Source organism: Belonocnema kinseyi, chromosome 6 (assembly GCF_010883055.1).
Source record: "Belonocnema kinseyi isolate 2016_QV_RU_SX_M_011 chromosome 6, B_treatae_v1, whole genome shotgun sequence".
NCBI lineage: Eukaryota > Metazoa > Arthropoda > Insecta > Hymenoptera > Cynipidae > Belonocnema > Belonocnema kinseyi.
In genome coordinates this window covers 42,796,200-42,816,225 of record NC_046662.1, presented here as the reverse complement: position 1 = coordinate 42,816,225, position 20,026 = coordinate 42,796,200, and the positions used below count along the sequence as shown (strand labels likewise).

Here is a 20,026-nt window from a genome sequence, read left to right as displayed (position 1 = left end):
AAAAAAATTATTCAAGATGCTATGTAACCTCAAATATAGCAAAAAACGGTGTTTTTTGCACTTTTAGGTTACAATATCTCGAAAACTGAGGGTGATGGAATTCTGCTGAGGTCGGATTCGGATACAGCGCAGCAAAAACCTTCGGGTATACTAGATCTGGTCTCTGGTTCCGGACCTTTGTCAAATTTTGTCGGCCTGTGTTATTTAAACAAAAGAAATTTGTTTAAATAATTTCGTTTCGATTTTGTTTAAAATAAAAAATATTAATATTGGTCTAGTCGAATATTTATCAGTAAGAATTTATAACTAATTACTAATTAATTTAATAATAATTAATTCATCAGTAATATTTAAGTAATAATTTTTAGCAACAAAATTAAAAAAAAAAAAAATTAATCAAACATGTTGATAAATATTTCATCGAAGAATTATTAATAATTTTTAATAAAAAAATTATTTACAGATATTTCATTTGTTTAAACAATTCAAAATTAATGAACTAATGTTAATAAATATTCCACTAGGCCAATAGTAATAATTTTATGGAAAAAACAAAATTTCGAACGAAATTGTTTAAACAAATCCCATTTGCTGAAAATTCATCTTTTTGGTTTCAAAATTATTTTTTTTAGTTGAAAATTTAATTTTAAAAAACCATTGCATTGAAAATTAATATATGTTGTCCAAAGTTAATTTTTTTGCAGAATATCAATCATTGTGGTTGAAAATTCGTCTTTTTGGTTGAAAATTTGAGTTTTTTTTTTGGTAGAAAATCAATCGTTTTACTCGATATCATATTTGGCTTAAAAATTATATTTTTTAGTTGAAAATTTAACTACTTGATTAGGAATTGATACATTTTGTCGAAAGCTTATTTTTGTTGAAAGTTAGTCTTCGTTGTTGAAAATGCATCATATTGTTTGAAAAATCGTCCTTTTTCTATCAAGTTAATCTTTTGGCTGAAAATTCATCTTTTTGGTTGAAAGTTCGTCTTTTTTGGTGAAAATTTATTCTTTTTATTCTATTTCATTTTAGGTTTAAAAATTATATTTTTTAGCTGAAAATATAACTATTTGATGGAAAATTAATGTAAATATTTTGCCAAAGGTTTCTTTTTGTTGAAAATTAATCTTCGTGGTTGAATATTCATCCCTTTGGCTGAAAATTCGTCATTATTTGTAGAAAATAAATTAAGGTTCTTGACTAAAACTTCATCTTTTTGGTTAGAAATTCAACTTTTTAGTTAAAAACTCAATATTTTGGTTAAAAATACATGATTTTTGTAGAAAATTAATGTTCGCACTTGAAAATTCATTTTTTTGCTGAACAAATCCGTCTTTTTTTGGTAGCTAATTAATAGTCTTAGTCGATTAGAATTTTTCTTTAAAAATTACCTTTTTCAGTTAAAAATTTAGTATTAGTATTTAGTATTTTGTCAAAAGTTACTTTTTTTGTAGAAAATCAATCCTTGTCGTTGAAAATTCATCTTTTTCGTTGAAAATTCGTCTTTTTTTGTAGAAAATTAATTTTTTAAGTCTATTCTATTTTTGGTTCAAAAAATTATATTTTTTAGTTGAAAATTTAACTATTTGATTGAAAATTTATATATATATTTTTTTTTGTCGAAAGTTAATTTGTTTGTAGATAATCAATCGTTGTGGTTAAAAATTCGCCTTATTTTTTTAGAAAATTACTCTTTTTTATTATATTCCATTTTTGGTTTTAAAATTATATTGTTTAGTTGAAAATTTAACTATTTAATGGAAAATTAATGTATTTTGTCACCAGTTTCTTTTTGTAGAGAATTAATATTGTTAGTCCAGAAGATTTTTGGTTTAAAAATTAACATGCTTATTTGAAAATTTAGTTTAAAAAATATAAATATTTCTTGTGGAAAATCAATCCTTGTGATTGAAAATACATGTTTTTGATGGAAAATTCGTCTTTTTTTGTAGAAAATTAATCTTTTTAGCCTATTCTATTTTTGGTTTAAAAATTATACTTTTTAGTTGAAAATTTATATATATATTTTCTTGTCACAATTTAATTCTTGGTAGAAAATAAATTCTTATGATTGAAAATTCGTCCTTTTTGGACCAAAATAATTTTCTTCTTTGTAAATTCATTTTTATGGTTTCTTCATTTTTGGGGTATAGATTTATAATTTTCGTTGAAAATTAATATTTCGGTTGAAAATTGACACATGTTGTTGAAAACTCGATTTTATTCATAGAAAATTAATCTCTTAAAGTAATTTAACTTTTTTCTTCAAATTTCACATATTTTGTTAAAAATTTAAATTTTGGGGTAAAGTTTTATAATTTTAATTATAAATGTGTCTTTCTGGGTAGAAAATTTATATTTCTTTTTGAAAATTCGTAAATTTGGTTAAAGATACATCTTTTTCCGTGAAAATGTTATCTTTTTGGTTAAAAGTTCAACCAATTGGTTAAAAATTCACTTTTTTGTAGAAAAAATTCATAATATCCTTAGAAATTAATTTGTTCATTTGTTTAATCATCTATTGGGTTGATAATTCATCTTTCTTTTGAAAATTTATGATTTTACTACAATTTTTTTTTAATTTATATTTTTAGTTTAAAATTGAACTATTCCTTTGAAAATTAATTTTCCTGTCTGAAAATTTAACATTTCCTTAAAAAAGAAATTTCTCTTATTTTAATTTTTAAAGTGGAACCGTTCAGACCGAGTGATTTCTCAAATGTGCGTGTGCAATTTTTCATGAAGTCTTTATCGCTATCGTTAAATCGGGCCTGATTATTCTAAGTCTTATCGGAACATTAAATCTAAAATTACGCGTTAAAGGATCCGTAGACGTACGGTTATTAAACGCGTAATCATCGTGGTATTCAGAAGCACACTGAATCTCAGTCTGAACTTACAAGGAAATGCAGGAGAATTAATTAACGAGGCTCTTTTTAGAGAATCTATATCCATATGCATTCGCCTTGATTTGACCTTCTCTTTCTACTTCTGAATTTATGGTAGTTCAATATTTTTCTTGGGGAAAACCATATTTATTAAGAAGCGCGAACATAAATTCCAGGCAAATTCTTGCATAAATCTTAGAATATTTACGGTATTGCTATTAACCTATTTTAATTGAAATAAGTTCTAAATGTGAATAGACATTTTACTGATGTAATTAGTAGCATTGTCTTTGATCCTTAAATTAGTAATTTATTTTTTCAGGGTGATTAGTGTGAAACCGTCTTATTGCATTTTAGGGGCTTTTAATAGAATTTAAAATTTAATTTTCTTTCCTCTAGACAATATCTTTAATAATATTATATTTAAAAATGTCACATTTTATTCATTCCTTTTTAAAATGGACCCTATATGTGCATTGACACTGTTTTGGTAATGCAACATTTATTTTGATATTTTCTTCCAAACCTCGTGAATGGTGTGTCTTCAAATTGAAATTAGAAATACCGTAATAGATTTTTTTTTTAAACAAAAAATTAACATTTGTGAAAGAAAATTTGTTTGATTTTTTTTTCAGCGTAAAATTGGAAAACCCGAAAGTGAGAATGTGTTCTATAAACATTATTCTAGATTTCTATGCAAAAAAATGTAAAACAGTATAAATTGGAAAACTTTAGGCCTATAGGCTTAGAATAGTTTTATGTGGGATTTGCAAAATTTCAGAATTTTTTGAAAGATTTAAAGGTATTTAAAAAAAATTCCAAGCTTTCCGAATATTTTAAGGAATTTCCTTGAAATCCGGAAGATTTGGTATGAGTTTATAAAGGATTTTTCGGATTTTAGGAATTTTTAAAATATGTAAATGTAGTTTCTAAAAATTTAAGGATTTCTGAATATTTTAAGAGATTTAAAAGAATTTCTTTGAAACCCGGAAGGTTTGGAATAATATTATATAGGATTTATAAAAATTTAGGACTTTTTAAAAATTTTACAGGTGTTTAAGAAAAATTTAAGGATTCCCAAATATGTTAAAGGATTTTCAAGAAATTTCCTTGAAATTAGGATGACTTCGAATAATATTATATAGGATTTACGAGATTTAGGATTTTTTAAAGGATTTAAAAGTATTTCAGAAAAATTTCAGGATTCCCAAATATGTTAAAGGATTTTTAAGGAATATCCTTGAAATTCGGAAGATTTTGAATAATTTATTAATATCTGATATATCAGATTTTAGATTATTTTGAAAAATTTGGAATAAATTTATCTGGGAATATTACAATTTTAGTAATTCTTAAAATAATTAAAGGTATTTTAGAAAAATTCTGGAATTTCAGCACAGTTGAAAGGATTTTCAAAGAATTGCAGTGGAATTCGCAAGATCAGGAATAATTTTATGTAATACTATATAAGATTTTTGTATATTTTGAAAGATACAAAACGATTTCCAAGAAATTCCAGAAATTCCGAATATTTTAAAGAATTTTCAAGGAATTTCCTTTAGTTTAGGAATAAATTTATATAGAATTTAATGGATTTTCGAATTTTTTTAAAAATTTGAAAATATTTCAGAAAAGTTGCAGGATTTCTGAATATTTTTGAAAGGTCTGGAATATCTGGAATCATATTATATAATATTCAGAAAAATCCAGGATTTCCAAATATTTTAAATGAATTTGAAGGAATTTCCTTGAAATTACAATGACTTGGAATAATTTTATATAGGATTTATTAGACTTTAGGATTTCTTAAATTTTAAATGATTTCTAAGGAATTTTTTAGAAATTTGGAAGATTTGCAATTTTTGTTTCTATATAGGATTTATAAGATTTTAGGATTTTCTGAAAGATTTGAAAGTTTCAAGAAATTAAATTGAAATTTAGAATATTCGCCATAAATTTGTCTGGGATTAATAAAATTTTGGGAATTCTTGAAATAATTAAACGAGTTTTACAAAAATGCTGCAATCCCCGAATATTTTAACGGATTTTCAAGGAATTTTCTGAAAATTTAAAAGATTTAGAAAAATCTTATTTACGATTTATAGAAAAAAATTCTATGATTTTAGCATATTCTAAAGGATTTTCAAAGAATTGCCCTGAAAATAGGATTAATCAAATTTCAAGATTTTTTTAAAGATTCAAAGGCTCTTCAGGAAAATTCCAGGATTTCTAAATATTTTAAAGGAGTTTCAAGCAATTTCCTTGAAATTCTAAAAAATCAAGGATAATTTTATAAAGCATTATAAAATTTTAGGATTTTTGAAAAGATTTAAAGGCAGATGATTATCGGAGTATTTAAAAGGATTTTCTAGGAATTTTATACATAATTTTCTTAATTTTGGAATTTTTTAAAAGATTTAAAAGTATATTATAAAAATTCCAGGATTTGAGAATATTTTAAAAGATTTCAAAGGAATTTCCTTGGAATTCAAAAAATCAGGAATAATTTTATATAGTATTTCTCAAATTTTTTGAAGGGTATAGAGGTATTTTAGAAAAATTCAATGATTTCCACATATTTTGAAAAATGTAGTATTTTTTGAAGGAGTTAAAGATATGTGAGAAAAATTTTAGGATTTCTGGATATTTTAAAGGATCTTAAAGGAATTTCTTTAGAATTCGGAAGATCGGGAATAATTTTATAAATGATTTTTAAGATTTTTGTATTTTTTAAAAGATTTAAATGTATTTTATAAAAATTCCAAGATTTGAGAATATTTTTAAGGATTTTCCTTTGAATTCGGAAAAACAGGAATAATTTTATAAAGTATTTATAAAATTTTAGGATTTTTTCAAGGTTATAAAGGTATTTTCGAAATATTCGAGAATTTCAACAGATTTTAAAGGATTTTTAAAGAATTGCAGTGTAATTCGCAAGATCAGAAGTAATTTTATATATCATTTATATGATTTTTTGAAAGATATTTTTCCGAAAAATTCTAGAAATTCCGCATATTTTAAAGGATTGTCAGGAAATTTCCTTTAGTTTCGGAATAATTTTATATAGGATTTACTCGATTGTCGGATTTTTTGAAAAATATAAAAGTATTTCAGAAAAATTTCAGGATTTATACAAAATTTTGAACGGAGTCCTAAGGAAATTCCTTGAATTTAGGAATATGTGGAAAAATGTTAAATAGGATTTATAAAATTTCAATTTTTTTTTAGATTTCAAGGTTTTTTAGAAATATTCCAGGATTTCTGAATATTTTAAAGGATTCTTCAGTAATTTCCTTGTATTTAAAAAAATCAGGTACAATTTTGGGTAGGATTTATAAGATTTAGGACTTTTTAAAAGCTTTACAGATATTTCAGAAAAATTTAAGGATTTCCAAATATTTAAAATGATTTTCAAGGGATTTCCTAGAAATTCGGATGACTTGGAATAATTTTATATAGGTTTTATGAGATTTTAGGATATCCGAATATTTTAATCGATTTTTAAGGAATTTCTTCGAAATTTGGAAGATTGGGAATAATTTTTTAAATTTAGGATTTATAAGATTTTAGAATTCTCTGAAGGATTAAAAGGTATGTCAGATAAATTCCAGCATTTCTGAATATTTAAAAGGATTTTCTTGAGCTTCGGAATATTTTGAATACTTTTATATAGGATTTATAAGATTTTCAGATTTTTTTTTGAAATATTTATACATATTTTTTTTAATTCCAGGATTTCCGAATATTTTAACGGATTGCCAAAGAATTTCCTGGAAATTCAGAAGATTTGGAACATTTTTACTCAGAATTTATAAAATTACGGGATTTCTCGAAAAATTTAAAGATATTCGACACAAATTTGAAGGTTTCAGAATATTTTACATGATTTTCAAAGAATTGCCTTGAAATTCGGAAGATTAGGAATAATTTTAAATGGCATTTATAAAAATTTTTGAAACATTTAAATGTATTTCAGTGAAACTGCACGATCTCGGAATACATATTTTAAAGGTTTTTCAAAAAAGTTCCTTGGAATTGGGAAGATCTGGAATTATTTTGTACAATATTTATAAGATTTTAGGATTTTTGAAATATATAAAAATATTTAAGAAAAAGTCAAGGATTTCCGAATATTGTAAAGGATATTAAAAGATTTTCCTTGAAATTCTAAAGATAAGGAATAATTTTATATAGGATTTATAATATTTTAAGTTTTTTGAAAATATCTAATGGTATTTCCTACAAAGTAAGGATTTCCTAATATTTTAAAGAATTTCCAGAAATTTCCTTAAAATTTTCTGCAAGATTGAAAGGTATTTCAGAAAAACTGCAGGAAATTAGAACATTTTTAGGATTTTTCAAAGAAGTGGCTTAAAATTCGAAATATCTGGAGTTATTCTATTTAATATTCATAAGATTTTAGTATCTTTTAAGAAATATATAAAGGTATTTCCTAAAATTTAAGGATTGCCGAATATTTCAAAGGATATTAAAAGAATTTCCTTGAAATTCAAAAGATGAGGAATAAGTTTATATAGGATTTATAAGATTTTAGGATTTTTAAAAAGATTTAAAGAAATTTCAGAAAAACTTCAGAATATCGGAATATTTTTAGGGTTTTCCAAAGAAGTTTTTTTGAAATTCGGAATATCTGAAATTATTTCATGTAATATTCACAAGATTCTAGGATTTTTCTAAAGATTTAAAGGCATTTCAGAAGGACAACTGCATGTCGTAATATTTCTAGGGATTTTCAAGGAATTTTTTTGAATTCCGAAAGATTCGAAATAATTTTTTATAGGATTTATAAAATTTTAAGATTTTTTTTAAAGATATGACGTTATTTTTTAAAAATATATAAAGGCATTTCCTAAAATTAAGGGATTTCTAAAAATTTTAAACGATATTAAAAGAATTTCCCTGAAATTAAAAAGATTTCAAGTAATTTCAGAAGGGCAACTGGATATCGGAATATTTCAAAGGATTTTGAAGAAAATTTATTGAATTTTGTGAAATTCGGAGTAATTTTTAATAAGATTTTAGGATTTTTTGAAAGATTGAAAGGTATTTCAGAAAAACCGTAGGATGTCGGAATATTTTTAGGGTTTTTCATAGAATGTCCTTAAAATTTGGAATCATTTTATATAATATTCATTGGATTTTACGATCATTTAAATATATATAAAGGTGTTTCCTGGAATTTAAGAATTTCCTAATATTTTAAAGGATTTCCAGGAATTTCCTTGAAATACGGAAGATCAGGAATAATTTTATATATGATTTATAAGATTTTGGCATTTTTTCTCAAAGATTTAAAAGTATTTTATAAAAATTTTAGGATTTGAGAATATTTTAAAGGATTTTAAAGAAATTTTATTTGAATTCGTAAAATCAGGAATAATTTTATATAGTATTGATCAAATTTTAGGATTTTTTTTAAGGGTATAAAGGTATTTTAGAAAAATTTCCAGGATTTCAGCATATTTTAAAGGATTTTCAAAGAATTGCCATGGAATTCGGAAGATCAGGAATAATTTTACTAGACATGTATAAGATTTTTTGATTTTTTGAAAGATGTGAACTTTCAGGAAAATTTCAGGATTTTCGAATATTTTAAAGGAATACAAAAGAATTCTTTCTCAAGAATTGACTATTGTGGTGTTAAACATTTTTAAAAAGATTTAATTATAATTAAAACAATTTGAAGGAATTGTTAATAGATTTCAATAACCTGAAGGGATTTTGAAGGACCTTTAATAATTTTTAGGTATTTTTAAAACCTCTTAAGGAATCTTCAGAATGAAAGAATTCAAATTATTTTATTTAAATGTATTTAAGTTATTGACGCCAAATTTCAGACCGGCTTGAATATTTTTGGGAGTTATGGAATAATTTATTTTAAATATGCCATTGGCCTTTTAAAGGATTTTAACGGGTTTTATCAGTTTTCCGATGATTGCATTGCTTTTAACGGGGTTTTGAATTCTTTCAAGGTATGTATTGAAATCAATTTTCCCGGAATTCAGGATACATCATTATATTTTATAGAATTTTCCGGATCTTATTTATCCCAATTTTTCTTATTTTCTTCGGATTTTTATATTGAAAGTTAAATATATAGATAAATATTAATAAAACGTCAATTATTTTGTTACTTAATAATGAAGATTACACGATTAGAAATCATGTCTATATTTCAAAACATTATAATGGAAACAAAATATTAATTTTTAATTTTAAATCAGTTTTATATTTAAAAAAAGGTAATTATCAGTTACTTTCCGTTTCTCAGCTAACATTACTTGTTGCAAATAATTTATTTTTCCAGAAGGCAAAGTTGTTTCATAAAATTTTTATAATCCTAGAGAATATTTCTAGTCGGTATTAACCTGATAATTAATTGTTTGACATTTAACAAGTACGTGTTTTTATTGATATTTTCCTCATAAAGTGGCTTCCAAAATATGCTACTTCAAATAAATAACTTGATATCAGATGGCACTGAATTGGTAGTCCTATAACAGTTGTTATAATCCAATAAAAAACTTTAAAAGGAATTAAATTTTTACTTCCAAAAATATATTGAATATTCTCTAATTGTTACTAAATCCACATGTGTAAAATAAAATTTCAAGCGATAAAATTAATTAAAAATTAATGTTTTATTACCGGGAAAAATAAAAATCGGATAACATTTAAAAAGTGATTAAAGCTGTATAAATAGAAAAATATAAAACTTAAATATTTCAAAAACGTAAAAAAATAATTTAAATTTAAAAAATGAACACATTAACGCAGTTGAAAGAACCTAATTTAAACAATTACTTAAGGAAAAAAATTCAAAAGATTATTCGAATATTCCATAATAACTAGGCTACAGGGGCTTCCCTGACTCTGCTACACAGAACTCGAGACCTTCTGCGAGAATTGATTATGATTATGAGGACTAAAATTAGAAATGATTTCCACATAAATTTATCAGAAATTATATCAACTCCTATGCTATATGTTTTGTAAAATGCTTTTAAAAACAGTCAAATTTTCGAAATTTCAGCATCATTATTTATATTAATTATGAAAAAAATATATTCACGTTACGCATTTACCACAATGTTTTAAATTGTTAAAAATCTTATTTATATTTGCATATGACTAAAAAATAATTTTAAACAATTGGAATAACGATTTCTGGTTTTATAAAACTGTCTGATTATACAATCAATCAATAAATAATAAAATAGTATTTGTATAATCAAAGGTTTTTGTAAATCAGTAATAATCATACTATTTCCCTGATAAATATTTTGTAGGAATTGTTGAAAATAAAAAAAAAAGACTTTTAAAGAATAAAAGACTGTCATCAAATTGTTTTAATCAACTTTATTCTTTGTAATTTTTTATCGTCTTAAACTTTGAAAAATTCAATGGTTACCTCTCAAAATAATTATTTTTTGTTGTATAATACAAAAAAGAAAATAAGTTTATTTGACAGAAAAATAGTATTTTTTAGCAATTTATTCAGGGAACAATTTTATTATCTTGAATTCTTCGATTTTTGATTAAATTCGAAAAGAATTTTTCCAAAATAGTAGTTGCAACGATTTTTGTTTTGCTTTTTCAAATTAAACGAAATCTTGATATAATAACTAAAAAATTTAATGATCAAAAAATTAATTAAATTTTTTTGAAAAAAAAAGTGATTTTTGTAACTTGTAATGAGCGAAAATTAAAATTGTTTACAAAAAATAATAAAAATTATGGATTATTGGGCAGCTTTTATGTTTTCGAAATTGTTTGAAATTTTCACAATTTTTTAGTGCATCAGGAAATAAGAAAATGGCCTGCCAAAAAATATGATGATAATAAAAATCGTGCGGAATGGAAATCTTCAACTATTGAAAAATATCAATAATTGTAAATTACCTGCAAGTATCAAAAATCCAAATAAAAATGAGGTGCACTTTAAATGACTCAATGATACTAAATTGAAATTTTGAAATTTTAACTTTAAGTTTTTTATTTTATTTATAAGAGGTTCTTTGATAAAAATCTTAAAAAATTAAGATTATGGGCTTTGAATCTTAATGCTCAGGGAAAATAAATTTCCTATTTTTGTATCAGGTTGCTCTTGTTCATTGTATCTTTAGTAGAAAATTTTGTATTTTCAATCTTATATTAAAATCTTTTTTGGTTGAAAATCCAATAATTTATTTTGAAAATTCGTCGTTCTAGTTCAAAAGTTGATCTATTTTAGTAGAAATTGTATCGTTTTTCATTAAAAATCTAACCTTCTAGTTAAAAGTTAATATTCTTTGGTTGATTATTTAACAATTTTGTTTTAAAAAAGTCGTCTTTTTTGGTTGAATGACTCTTAAATTAAAAATTAAATACTTTTTTTTGTGTTAAAATTCTTTATATTACATAATTCGTTGAAAACTTATCTATAAAATAATGAAATTAAAAAATAAATAAATCATGCTGAAAAATATTGCGCATCTAAATAATTCTTGTTTTCGTTTTTAACCAGGAACTTGTAAATCTTTGTGGGGGTGGAGATGAGGAAAATTGGTCGAAGGTCTGTTCACTAAGTCTATTGGCAAGTTTTACAATGTTGTTTTCAAATTGTTGCAATGAAGCTTGAAATTCCACATAATGATCTTTTATTAAACCCTCCTATTTTTTCAATTTATATAAGTTTGTTACAATTAATATTAATATTCAGGGTCCCTAATAAATTTATATATTTTTCCGAAATAATTTTGTAGCAAGTAATTCGTGAAATTTGATTAATTTAAATGAATAGAGTACATTAAAAATGTTTTTATATAATTAAAGACTTATTATTTTCATTTAAACGAAACAAAGTAAATAAATTGGAATTTATAAGAGAATATCGATTTTTTTAAATTTTAAGCTTTTGCATTCAGTAATAATGTTTCGCAATCAGGACGATTTCCTAATCGGGTTATCTCATACATATCGCAAAATTTGAAAAGAATAATTTGAGAGAAAAGTGCTCATATTTAAAAAAAACTATATATAAATGTGAAAAAGAAAGTATAAACAGTATTAAAAAAACGATCAGAAGTTTATATATAGAGCTGATCTTTTCAAAAAGATTAATCTCTATAATGCAGATATATTTTGAAATTAAAATTGGATTATAGATCCAAAAGATAGAAAAAATTTGGTTTTTTGTAAAAATTAAGTTTTGGAGAGTTTTTTAAATTATTAAAACAATTCTAATAACTCTCCTTATTTATAAGAAAGGAAAATCAAATTGTTTTTTTTTGCCCAAAAATCCGATTTTATTTACATTTTGCAATTTCAAACATGTAGATCAATAATTTAAAAAGAAAATTAATCAAAGAATTTTTTAATTACACAATTTCGAATTTTTACATAGAAATTAATATAAAACTTCATCTATTATTAATAGCTTATCATAATCAACAATTAAAACGAAGTGAGATTTTTTATTGTAATAATGGGGTCGCCAATCATTTCAATTAAATTAAGGCAGAGTAATTTTAGATCCTACTAGTATAAGAAAATTCTTTCATGATTTTTCGCGTTAGGAAATGTCAATTACCTCGCTTAAATATTTGAGGGATGTTTTGGAGAACATGTAAATAAACTAAAAGATTGTTAAGGAAATTATTTTTTTATACATTAAATAAGAATTATTAATGTTTCACTGAAATATTATAACCAAATTTCTTCGTCGCTTTTCTTATCAGAAAATGTCGATTTGTGTGAATATTTTAGGGATGTTAGTACAATCTCTATAAATCAGTTTAACACTTTTATTGGTTTATTCTTAGGGTTCCATTTGTTGTATTTATTTTAACTTTTACTTTTTAAAATATTTTTTTTCTCTTATTTTTATTTATAAGTGTTTAATTAAAAAAGCTGCAATGTTTTTGTATTTTTGAAAATACTGCTTTACTTTCTTTAATCTTTAAGGGATGTTCAAACAACCCTGAATGGTGCTGTATACAAAAAATTAACTCCCACACATGTAATTCATCATGGTGTTGAAAAAGATAGCAAGGTAAGTATTGAAATCGAAATTTTCAAGACTTCTAAAGCCCGGATTTCTCAAATCATCAATATTGTCCTTGCACTAAACCTATTTCATATGCGCAATACATCTTGTTGTAGAGGGAGATGCTAGGTATATATTGGCCAGAATTTTTTTAAAAATTCATCACTCAGAAAGAACTTTCAATCGTAGTATTCTTTTGATTTCGCAATAATGAATTTCGCCTTTGCTGCTCTTCTTCTCACCTCTGCGGTTTTTGTTGGTGAGTATTAAAACCTAATCGTTAAATAATTTTTTCTTTGAATTGCAAATCTATTTCAATTTTTTTTTAAATTCACAAATCCTATAATATGTCTTTGTCAAAAAGTCATTTATTTGATATTTTGACTTTGCAATTGTGTATTTATTCATTAGAAATTGCTTCATCATCTTGTCTTGTTTGATTTTTAGTATTTTTTCTGAAGATTGAACAAAACTAGATATCAATTATTCTTGAATGGATTTATAACATTCTAAATTAATTAAATTTGTTCTGACTTTTTACAGAACTAAGTTCAGCCACGTGTTTGTCTGGTAATTGTGGCTCTTCAGGAGCTTCTGGAGCAGCTAACGCGCAGGCATCAGCTAACGCGGCAGCTAATGCTAATGCGGCAGGAGGTGCTGGAGGAGCCGGAGGTTCCGGAGGTGCTGGAGGAGCCGGAGCTTCCGGAGGTGCTGGAGGTACCGGATATCCTTCAGGAATTTATCCAGGAGCTTCAGGTCCCACAGGAGCGGTATCAGGAGCTTCAGGTTAAAAATTCATCTATTTTGGTTGAATTCAACTGTCAAACTCGTAAATAGGGCCAGTTTTGAAGCTGGAAGAGGTGGGGAACAAACCCGAGAGAATACCGCTTCGGATGAAAAAGCTTTTGTTTGTCAAGTTTGTATGATCACCGCACACTCGCCGCACCTCCTTTTACTCCTTCATGCGGCGCGGCATCGATTCTCGGAAGGGATATATCCGGGGGCCTTATATCCGAGTTAGACTCTACTTTTATCAAAATTAATTTTTTTTTAAGAATCATCGTTTTTTATTGACAATTTCTTATTTTTAGGCTGGAATGCTCAGTATTCCAATGGTGACCAACAATCCCAGGCTTCACGATATGCTCAAGGATCCGCTTCAGGATGGCAAGCCCAGGGAGGACAAACTGGATGCACTACCTGCTAATCCTTGAAGAAAATGTTGAACGAATAAAAATGGATAAATCGGCCAATGGTTAATTTATAAATTTCGGCAAGCAGGAATTAACGATCAACAGAAATGATTGAAGGTGATCAATTCCGCTCTTCTGGTTATCACTGGTCGCCCATTCGTGTCTGTTTTTTAAAAATCGATTATCGATTGACTGCTTTAACTGTTTTCGTTCCTTTCACATTCAGCAAGGAAAGATTCTGATGGTCAAATTCGCTATGCGGAATCTAGTTATACAATGTTTTATTAATGAAAATAAAGACATTGTGAATTGAACATTGTTTTTTTGCTTATGTGTCCTATTTCGGTGTCTCTGTACTTTCGTAATATGAACCGAATTCCAGTTATTCGTATTGAAATGTTTGCGAAATATTTTAATTGAGATTTATTGGTACCTTTTTAAGGATGCTACTTTTTAGAACATTTTAAAAAGTGTTCGGCGAGTTATTTTGCAACAACTTATTTCATTAATAGAGATTTGACCTATCGTTAAACTATATATAAAAAGCATCAAGTTCTGATAAAAAAGTAATTTGGATAAGCACAATAAAAATCCACCGAATTATTTAATTTGTTTAAAATGAAAAGCAGATTTCCTAAATCAGAGTGGGTACTTGGCCTGGAAAACGGGAAAAACAAGGACATGAACGGGATTTTATGGACTGGGAACAAATCGGGAAATGACCGGAAATTTAATGGAACGAGAAAAAACCAGGAAATGACCGGGAATTTAAATGAAAACCCAGGAATTTACTTCTGATGGCAGTAAAATTAAAGCTTTAATTGTTTAAATAATTTTGGTCAATTTCGAAAGGTCATTTAGATAAAGAAAAATCCATTTATTAAAAAGAAATTTTTTATTGAAGATCTATCATTGTATTTGAAAATACATTTCTACTAGAAAATGTAACTACTTTGTTAAAAATCAATTTTTTTATCTAAAAATAACCATTCCAGTAGAAAATTCAACTATTTTGCTGTAAATACGTGTTTTGTGAAGAATTCGATTTTTAAGAAAATTGAATTATAATAGTTCTGGTTGAAAATTTATTTTCACCATCTTTTTTCGATTTTTACTTTTTTCTCTATTGAGCTGAAAAGTCAGGTCGTTTGAAACTCTTTTTTTAAAATATAAACTTTTTCCCTGCTTTTTACCATAAACATTCTTTCGTAAGAAAATATATTTCTGTTCGGTCTTGAATTAAAATGTTTTAAAATGAAATTTCATCGATTTGGCTGAAAATGTAAATTTTTTACTTAAAAACTGAAATATTTGTTTGAAAATTTTTGTGATTTGTGAACAATTCCCTTTTTTTATATAGAAAATTAATCTTCATGGTTCAAAATTGCACTCTTTTATACAAATTTTAACTAACCCAGTTGAAGGTTCATAATTTGAGTTAAAAATTTATTCCTTTGGTTCAAACTTAATTTCTTCAACTGAAATTTAAACTGTTCCATTTTCACTTAAAAATTAATCTTTCATAGTTTAAAATTCAACAATCTAAATGAAAATTTGTATTTCTTAATGGAAATTTCAACTATATTGTTGATAATAAAAGTCTGTTGTTAAATAATCTTTTTAGTTGAAAATTGATATTTTTGGTTTGAAATTTAACTATTCTAGTTTAAGATTCAGAATTTTAATTGAAATGTACAAATTTTCTTTAAAAATGTAACTATTTTTTTAATTCAGTTTTCTGTTCTTGAATGTAATTTTTGGACTGAAAATTTAACTTATTTTACTTGAACATTGAATATTATAATTTTCAATAAAAGTTAATCTTGTGGTCTAAAAATTATGCTTACTGGTTAAAAATTCAAGCATTCCATTTAAATATTTATTATTTTAGTTGAAAGTTCGCCTTTTAGATTTGAAATAAAATTACTTGGTAGAAAGGGTTGAGAAATGAGCTGTTAAAAATGTTTTTTCTTTTGATGAAAAGGGATTTTTTGCGAAAATTCTACTATTTTGTTGAAAATTTTCTTCATTTTTGGTAGAAAATAATTTTTTTTCATGATGGAAAATGTAACTATCATAACAGTTGAATATTTCATTATATTAATTAAAAAATAATTTCTCAGGCTGAACATTCACTTTTTGACTCAAAATTAAATGACTCAATATTTAGCTAAAAAGTTATATTTTTCAGTTGAAAATTCTTATTTTTTGGCAGGAATTAATCTTCTTTGTTCAAAGTTAAATTATTTCATTTAAATATTTATCATCTTAGTTGAATATTTTATAGTCTTAGTTGAATATTCATCTGTTTGGTTGAGCATTCAATTTTCAACTTAAAATTTAATTATTTAAGCTTTGGTTGACAATTTATCTTTTTTCAGTAAAAAGTAATTTTTGTTTGTTTAAAAATTTAACTTTTTTAGTTGAAGATTCATTTTTTTTTAAACTCATATGTTTGGTTTAGAATTCAATTATTCTACTTGAAGATTTATTTTTTTTATTTGAAATTCATGGATTAGGTTACAAATTAATTTTTTCAACTAAAAATGCAAATATTTCTTTTTGGGTTAACAAATTTTTATTGCTTTCTGATATACCAAAAAAATGACTAAGATTTAAAAGAATTTTAACACAAAGAAAACCAACCCAATTTGATATTTTATTATAATTAATCATTGATTAATAAGATAATAATTGTATAATTAAAGATTTTTTAAATTACAAATAATTATGAATTTTTCTAAAAACGTTTTGTAATCATAGACAGAAATAAACAAAGCATTTCTTAAGAAGAAAAAATTTTCGACAGACTCTTTGAATCACGCTTATCTTTTCTAATTTTTTATTCTGAAAAAACAGTAAATGACTATTGTCAATTCTAAAAATAAAAAAAATCAGTTTTACAAAAAAATTAAGTAGGGTCAAGGTATAGAGAATGGGTATTTTTTTAGAAATTTATTTAAGGGATAAAATAATTTTTTTTGCATCAGGCTTCATTTTTGAGAAAAAACGTAAAATTTGGATTTTATTAAAATTGAAAATGAATTCTTTTCAATATAGCGGTTGCAACGATTTTTTTAAATATTAACAGAACTTGTTAAATATTTATTACATATACTTAAACACAAAAATGGTTACTTGTTTTCATACATTTGATCTGTTTGCATCGTATTTATTCAACTTACGATAATGAGATTGTCAATAAAAGTTTATAAGACTAAAAATAATTTTTACGTCAGAAATTTTAAGATACGATAATAGCGTTGAATGGATTGTTATGAATCTTGAAGAAAATATGTTTCACATATGTTTTAACTTAACTATTAGATAAAAAACTTTAAACAAAATTGCCACCTGTAATGCGTAAAAAATGTAACTAGGATATTAAAAACATTAAAAATGACTGTTTTTGTGCTAATTTTCATTTGCGCTAAATTTTTTTTCAAATTTTCATAATTTAGTGGTACACAAAAAAAATTGCCAGATCGAAATATTATGCTGATAAAAACCATGTTTAATGGATATCTCTATATATTATAGATCATCAATAATTTTTTATTTTCTGAAATCGTCAAAAATAAAAATAAAATTTTTAAATCATTCTTCGACTTTTGTACCATTTTTAACTTAACCATTTTTTAGGCATTTTTCGAAGTCATCCGATTTAGTTCTTCTACATATTAATCTTTATTACTTGACTTATATTTTAAAAACCCTCAAAGCATATGTCATAGTAGCCACAGGTCAGGAAAAACCAGCAAATCAGGGAAATATCAGGGGTTTTAAAAAAATGCTTTAAATTTCAGAAAGTTAAAAAATTTGAAATTTATTATTCTTTGAAATGATTTATATTGTCAAGGACAATAAATTTCTAATTTTGACATTTTTTCATTATGTTTTTTTGATGTTCTTTGATAGAAATCTAACAAAATTAAGATTCGGGTCTTTGAATAATAATGGTCAGGGAAAACGAATTTATATATTCTTTCTTTTGCAGTTGCTTCCACCTGCCGATTATATTTGTGATTAAAAATGTTATAATTTATTTGAAAATTTAACTATCGCTTTAAACTCTCTTCCTTTTAATAGGAAATTCAACTGTTTTATTAAAAACACGACCTGTTTTGCTTATTCGCTGAAAATTAATCTCTTTGGTTAAAAATTAATTTGTCAAAAATTAATTTTTCTAACAGAAAATTTAACTTTTAGGTAGAAGGTTTCGCATTTGAGTTAAAAATTCATCTGTTTGGTTGAATGTCTATGAGTATACAAACACGCAAGAAATTATTTTTTAAGAGAATAAATTAAGGTGAACAAGATTGCTTAATAATTCTTGTTTTTTTAAATTTTTAACTAGGAATTTGTGAAAACTTTATGGAGGTGGAGATAAGGAATTATGGTCCGAAGCCTGCTCGCTAAGCCTATTGACAGCTTTCACAATGTTGTCATTATGCTGTGTCAATATTGCTAGAACTTGTACACAATTATCTTTTAATAAACTATTTTATTTCTCATATTTCCTATTTCTATAATTTCATTTTAATATTTATTAATATGAATGGTTCTTAATAAATTCATATATTTTTCGAAAAAATGTGTAGCTAGTAATTCGTGAAATTTAACTAATTTAAATTTAGAGAATTTATTGGAAATAACTCCGTTTTAATTGACAAGTCATTATAATAATTTAAAAAAATTAAAGTAATTAAATCACAATTTTGTAAGAAAAATCTGTTTTTTTTTAAATATTCAGACTATTTATTCCGAATTGAACAGCGTTTTACAATTAGGCCTAGTGACACATTATATCACATTTTATATATCGCAATATTTAAAAAAAATCATTTGTAAGAAAATCGTCATGTTTTTTTGTAATTAATTATAGAAAAATTGGAGAAAAATGAATTAAAAATATAAAGAAAATAATGATAAGTTCATCTAGAGTTTTTATTTTTTGATAAAGATCAATCTGTATGCTACAGAAACATGTTGGTATCGAAATTAGATTAGCTATTCGACAAATAAAAACAGGTTACTATAGTTGTGTTGAAAATTAAAATGTGAGGAATTTTTAGAACTTTATCATAACTAAACTAACTTTGTTTTATTTTCGTCTTAATGTCTACTCATACATTTTAATTTCTTATTTCCAACCTGCAAATCATTAATTCAAAAAAAGTTGTCTCAAAATCATATATTTTTGATATTTTATTATAATTAATAATCAAAACTTCATGAGATTCTTTATTACACTATTAGGTTCGACAATAAGTTTAAATTGAATGCGGGAATAACATCCGAAGAGGAAAAATGTTTAAATTCATTTTAAGTGTTTTTTTAACATCCCTCGAGCATTTAAGCGAGGGATTCGACGTTTCCTAAGAACCAAGACAATGGAATATTTAAAAAACGTGGATGTTCTATCTTTTCAGGAAAAGTTTTTGAAATTATTTCAAGATTGTTACTGTGATACTATATTTTTTATTTTAGATATGCTTTCCTAATAATCATTACGTGATACTCGAAGGGCTCCCATGATAAGAAATTCGATAATTTGGTTGTTGGGAATTGCCTATTTCCTCCATGGAATGCTCAAGAGATGGTGACAAATATTTTAAAATAAATTCGACGACTTTTCCTGCTAGGATATGTTTTCTACGTATATTGTGAATTGATTTCTGAGATCAATAGTATAATCAAAAAATTTTGTGCGATTTTTATTATTAAGAAATTTGAATTTATTTAGTTGAATGTTTAAGGGATGCTTAAGCCTTCCTCAGAATATAATGAACGATTTACAAGAAAAAATCTTCCCTGATTTTCCTCTATCGAAATTGTCATCTTCCTTGGTTGAATCTTCAGGGTATGCTTAAACAAACTTAAACGTGAATTAA

General features: G+C 24.8%; 1 protein-coding gene across 1 annotated transcript; it reads left to right on the top strand.

Moving 5' to 3' along the window:
• Positions 1-13,075: 13,075 nt before the first annotated feature.
• Positions 13,076-14,355, top strand: LOC117175178 (uncharacterized PE-PGRS family protein PE_PGRS20-like). The gene is made up of 3 exons (XM_033364800.1): positions 13,076-13,198; positions 13,483-13,725; positions 14,031-14,355. The coding sequence occupies exons 1-3, from the start codon at positions 13,150-13,152 to the stop codon at positions 14,144-14,146; spliced, it is 408 nt and encodes a 135-aa protein (XP_033220691.1). The 5' UTR covers positions 13,076-13,149; the 3' UTR covers positions 14,147-14,355.
• Positions 14,356-20,026: the final 5,671 nt, after the last annotated feature.